General features: G+C 45.9%; 1 protein-coding gene across 1 annotated transcript in view; it reads right to left on the bottom strand.

The window, feature by feature from the left end:
- Positions 1 to 5917, bottom strand: part of LOC121713276 (fibulin-2-like) — a 37392-nt gene extending 31475 nt beyond the window's left edge. The window contains exons 1-2 of the mRNA XM_042097787.1: positions 5826 to 5917; positions 221 to 1676 (exon numbers count right to left, since the gene is read on the bottom strand). Coding sequence (XP_041953721.1) covers positions 221 to 1511 — 1291 coding nt within the window. The 5' untranslated portion in view covers positions 1512 to 1676; positions 5826 to 5917. The remainder of the gene's footprint in view (positions 1 to 220; positions 1677 to 5825) is intronic.
- Between the last annotated feature and the right edge of the window lie 314 nt (positions 5918 to 6231).

Raw genomic sequence — 6231 nt, forward strand, 5'->3', positions numbered from 1 at the left:
AAAGCTGTGATCTAAGTACTCAGGTCACACAAGCTCACAGGTATTTCTGAAATCAACTCAATACGGTCTTCAAGAGATAACTTGAATTTCAAATTCCTAGAGAGCTTCTGGTTCCGTTTAAGGTCGACATGACTTTTACATGACTCGAACATTACCCCCCACACACACAAACACCCCGGGCTGTGCAAAGCAGAAGATAAAGTGGAACGTGTTGACTCACGCTGGTGGGAATATGGTGGGCTGCTGCTGCCGTGCTCCTTCTCCTGTCCCGTATGATAGTGGAGCAGCGTCTGTGACTGCCTCCTCGAAGGGTGCCCGCGGTCCTCTCTCACGTTCACAGGTGGCGGCCTAGAGGGGCTGAATTTCAATGAGGGCAGGGCATTGTCCTGGCGCCCGTCGCGGGAGTCTGGCAAATGATTGTCTCCCTGACCAGGGGCATGGCTGTCCCTGTGCTCATGGTGGGTCTTGTGTCTGGGGTTCCTCTCGCTGTGAGCAGTGTGCGGGAGGTCCCTTTCTTGGGCTCCTCTCTGGGTCTCAGCATGTCGTCGGCTCTGGCCCTCAGAGGCCTCCCGGGGCGGCCCATGGTGCTTTGGGGCCTGGGCTTTGTCCGCTGCCGTTGTACTCTCCTGGAGTCTTGAGGTTATGGTATCCGCAGCGGAGGGAGGACTTGTCATGTGTTCCTCTGCGTTTCTGGTTTCGTAAGCCCCCTGTGCCTCCCTAAGCTCTTGTCTGGGGCCTTCTCCAAAGGAGGCGTGGGAAGACGACGTTTCCGAGAAAGAGGGAGGCGAAGAGGTTGGCTCGGCGGGTTCGACCACGTCTTGGGTATCAGCTGTGGTGAGGTCAGTCATGTAGTCGTAGTCTTCATCTGTGGGCGTGTCTGTAGGATCCTCTTTGTAGAGGGGCAGGAAGTTACTGAAGGTCCCGGGGTGTGGCTCGCTGTCGCGGTCCTCTACAGTGGACGCTAACATGGGCTTCTTGACCTTCTGGGGGTCACAGCCTGGAACTGGGGAGCACATGAGGCTACCGCCGTCGTTTGGGCAGTGGCAAACCTCGCACGGGCTCATCTGGAAAGTGTGGCCGGCCTCGTACTTCTGGCTCTGGTGGACGCAGCCGATGCGCTCGCACTGAGGGCAGCCGTCCATCGGCGTGATCGTCTCGATGCAGTTCTGCGGAATGTCCGGGCACGGGATGAAGTGGCAGGTGATGCGACCGCCGCCTGACGGGCACGAGCACTCCGTGCTACCAAAGTCCACGAAGTAGGACTCGCCCTCGGGCACTTTGCCGCCACGGAAGCCCGCGTTCAGGCAGTCGTAGTACTGATAGCCCTCGCAGGCACACCCACGCTTCAGACAGGACGCGCAGCACGCGCCCCTTTCCAGGACCTCCTCGATGCAGTTGTCCATCACGGGACAGTCCACCCCAGTACAGTCTCTCTGACCCACACTCATACCCAGGCAGAGCACCAGGATGTGCCCCAGAAGGATAGTTCTTATCTGGCCTGAACAGTCCATTTTTTATTTATTTATTTTCCTTCTTTTTTTTGGAACCCAGAGGCCTCAGGACTTTCCAAGGGGGAAATGAATAAAATACTCTATAAAGTCCTCTGCACTCCGTCAGGAATCTGAACAGGGCTCGCTCTGTCGTACAGCTCCCTTTGATCAGTGGCCTTTGTTAACCTGCAGCATCAAAAAATGAGGGAGAGAGTTATGTTAGGTAGGTAGGCTACACTACACACATATTTCCTGCTATGCTATTTCATCCAGTCTAAATAGTTCAGGCTGATCTACCCCAGCCACATGGTGGTCTGAAGACCTCAAATGAAAACATATCACTTTATCAGCGCCATATAGCCATGCATACCTCAGTAGATTTCATTCTGCATAACCACATGCTTTTGTTTAAACCCCACGGGTTCAGTTTTGTTGATGTGTATATTGATGAAGCCTGTGCTCACACACTAGACAAATAGAGCACACAGGATCCCCAGTCCTGCATGGATACTTCTCAATTCTGCTGATATTTCACACTCATTTTTATGCCGTGGGCATGAATTCAAACGTAAAGACCATACATCACTCGTCTATATTAAGATAAACAGCCAAATGTAAACTTTGGAAGACATCCAAACATTGCAAGGAGAAATCACATATTAACAGTCAGCACCACAACTAGTTAAACATGAGGTATGTAGGGTTTTATTTTAAACTTACAATTTAGAACTTACTACTTACAATCTTTTAAACAAACAATTAGGATTCCAAGTTGCAGAGAGTAAACAATATTGATTCAGTTAGTTGCTTATGTTTTGTTTGCATTTCTCTTGCCTGAAAGAATGTAAACAAATGCATAGGTTACTGTTACCTACACATGGTCCCTGTGTGATGTAAAGACGTGGAAGTAGGGCCCAGCTGTGTGGTTGAAATGTGTGTGTGTCAGCTTTGGCAGAGCTCAGCGAGAGGTCACTTGTGGCTCGAGACAGGTCCAAGATTGCCAGACTCAGAACGGGCAAACGCACATGAGGGGAATAACAGGCCCCCAGTCTTTCTCGAAGACCTGTAACTAGTTGTGAGCCCCGGACTCAGGACAGGGGTTCAATCTAACCCAATTAGCAACAGGTAGTGACATCACTAAAGCCCCGCCTGCAAAACAGTGCTTTCCCTACCATGTGACCCTAACCTAGCCTGGCTCTGCCCGTCGATGTACTTCTGCTCAATTTCATTTCGCTTCAGTTGTAGACTGGTACAGTTGTGCTTTCAACAGATTTCTCGTATAGAATACCAACCGAGAGCCACCAACCAACCAGCGGAGGGCGTGGCTGAGAGCGATTACGTTTAAGGCTTTTACTAGGCGGCCTTTGCACGAAGAGAAGCGAAGAGTCTGGATTCGAGGTTAACCCTAACCTATCGTAGCAATACAAAAACGAAACACTTTACATCATATAGAAATGTCTCATTTAAGCCAACAAAGACCACAGAGTGCATGTTTAAAACACAACAAAACATGAATTGTGATATATAGATATTATATAAAAAAACATAACCCATCTAGTGAAACTGCAACATAAAGTAACTTCAGTATCATGTATGAGTTGCCTTGATCACACACAGTCATGTTTGGTCTTCCCCCTGTGCCCATACTGTGCAGAAAAGCACTCATTACAGCCAGACAAGTCACTCTGCTTCTGCCTGGCTCGGATACAGTGGCCCATGCAGGTGCTGGGTTTGATCCCAGTTCAAAGCCGTCCTCGGAGCTGTTTTTCTAAGCAGGGGAAGTATATTAGGCGGGCAATTAGTCTGGCCAGCGAAAATGAGACACAGACTCAATATAAACTCGACACAACTTACCTGGTAGACGTCTCGATCTGAGCCCTTGGATGCCAAGAGATAAAAATAGCAAAGGGCTATACGCCATCTTAAAAGTTTTACTCCAACATACAGTGTCAAACTGCATTTAAGAATTTGCAGTCTGTACTATTCAGGCTATATCATTGTGTGATGGGGGAAAAATGATGTAAAAATGACCATAAAGTTCTGCACATTAAGGGTAACGGTTCGAAGCAGCAGTAGATGGAGAAAGTATCAAATTTCTTCAGCAGGTCTTGGCAGCACTTCAGTCACAGAGAGTGGGAGCATGAAGGCAGGCTTAAGTGAACTACACCTTATTCAATATTCCACTCATGATGTGGGGAATAAAGTATGGAGTGAGCTTGTTTATTAGCGCACACAGGAAATGTCAATAAAAACCACAGAATATTTAGAAACAACCGAAGTGTGAACAAACTCTATGAAGCAGACTCGCTCTGTGTAGATATTGAGTTTCAGACACCAGCTGGTTTCTATTTGGCTTTCCTGTTAGATGGCAGTGCACTGTTTTAAAGAACCAGTGGGATTTACATGGGCACATTATGTAGCGCACATTTCAAAATACTGCTGATTATACTATTTCCTAGACAGTACTTCAAAAGAAATATCTCTTTTGGTGGAAAATATTGTTTTACATTTGGCACACATAGGCTACTTTAAAAAAAAATGATACTTTTTTTTTTACAGTAGCAGTCCATTTTCATGCTTGAATTATCTATTCAAAAACAAAAACAAATGGCATCTACTGCTTATGAAACAAAACCTGCCCTCAATGAAGTCACAATAGCACATAGACGGGAACATGTGGTTGACTACTGGCACAGGGCAAAAGTCAGTCCACACTGACATGTTATATTTCCCCTCAATAGACACCTTCTGTGCTCTTGTGTACATGTGTGCACAAGGAAACCTGCTCAAACATGTCTTCATGCTTTCGGCTCGAGCAGATAGCCTCTGCTGGGTGTCTGTTTTCCACATTACTGCCATTCAAAATGAACATCAAACTGCGTGTAGTGATGTGACAGTGACTGTTTAAGAACCCACAGGGTTAAATGGTTGTGGTGGGAACAAGAAATCAACAGTCATATCTTCATTTTCTTTCACATGAATGACTACGTTCCTCCCACCTCTCCTTTGGCAGGGAAAAAAAAAAATAAACGCAACCAGCACTAATGGCTTACGATTATCCTCAGTCAATCTTCTGTGGTGGAAGGCTTTCCCCCTGCGATGGCCATGTCTGCTAAATCAACAATTAGGCTCATAAATGAGTACGCAGCAGCAGGCTGAGGCACAGCATGCTTTTGATGTATGATAGTCAGACACCCGCAGCCAATGCGGAGTCTCATAGATGTCAGGATTGATGTAAAACCACTTCAGCCCCTGTGGAGTGTGTCCCTCTCTCTCCCCCTCTCGCTCTCTGTCTCTCTCTCTCTCTCTCTCTCTCTCTCTCTCTCTCTCTCTCTCCCTCCCTCCATCACATGAGGCCACCTAATGAAAAGAACATAAGTGCTCTGCAGACATGTACACCACTCATCAGTGCATGCTTTGTGCGGGAGCCTTACAGGAGCACATGTTGACTGACCCATAACTAACACTAGCTCACCATAGTACACCCATACCGTGGCTATTGTTTTATGTTGACTTTGACACATGTTAATAGGTGGTGTCATCACAAAAGCAAATACCATGATGCCCTGTTGGAGCTTGCCCCTATTTTTAGCCTTTGTTTTGGTCATTATTCTCTTTAGAAGAATAGATAGCCTAAGTCAGTAGCAGCTTATCTGCAAGTCAGAAGCTGTGATAAAGATATCAACCTGATGGAAGACATCTAGTGAAACCCTTTTATGTGCTTGTTAGGATGAAGATAACGTCCCTGTCTGACACATTAGCGATACTACTCGTTATCATCAATAACAATGTGTATTAGCCCCAAAAAGTGCATGTTTGTCAGTCCATGCCCGCAGTAGAAGTGATAGAGGAAAGACTCCCATGACTGTCGCACATCAGCAACACCAGGCTTCTGTGAAACCTTCAGCTGTCCATTTCCACGCAATTCCATTAAATTCACACCGATAAATTCTACTGCAACACTGAACACTTGAGGGTAATATTTCAAGTCCATGACATGAAATGAAAATAGCATTTGGACAAAATTAAGTAAATTAAGCGGATACCAAACTATGCACGTGTTTTCTCTATTTGAACATTCTGGGATTCACAAGACGATTTAGATGTTTGCTATTCGAAAAATACCTTAGGCTATAGGCTACCTACGCAGTAAGTTGAAGTTGTTCCTAAGTGTCCTCAGTTTTTTGACATAAGCTTGACATAAGTTAACTGTTGATTGGACACTTGACCAACTTTTATAAGTTCTCAGAGTAACACATATATATTAAATACACTCGTAAAAAAAGTTTTTACATTTTTCTAAGCCAATGTACAAATGACATGGGCTCATCTTACCTCCAGTTTCACGATGTTTCCATCAACTGTGAACATCCCAGAAAGTTGGATGAGGAGAGCAACGCGCACTCGTGTTTGAGTTAGGTCTGCGCTCTCCGTTAGGCAGGGGGTGTTTTCACCAAGGGGAGGGACATAGGCTTTTTTTAGTAGCCTACCCAACGCAGTACGCAGTCAGCCCCGAAGACACAAGAAAAATCCTCTAACCCCTTTTCTAAGTGTTTCCATCTGGAAACAGCACGTCTTTGATAAACTTTATCGCTCCATCCTTCTGATACAGTCGAAGAATGTGATGTCTAGCAACCTTAACTAAGTAGCCTATTTGCGATTGTTTCAACACTCGGGCATTGCCATATTTGGGGCAATGACTAAATCACTCACTAACTAACTAGATTTCTTATACTTTCTA

The sequence above is a fragment of the Alosa sapidissima genome, chromosome 7 (assembly GCF_018492685.1).
Source record: "Alosa sapidissima isolate fAloSap1 chromosome 7, fAloSap1.pri, whole genome shotgun sequence".
NCBI lineage: Eukaryota > Metazoa > Chordata > Actinopteri > Clupeiformes > Clupeidae > Alosa > Alosa sapidissima.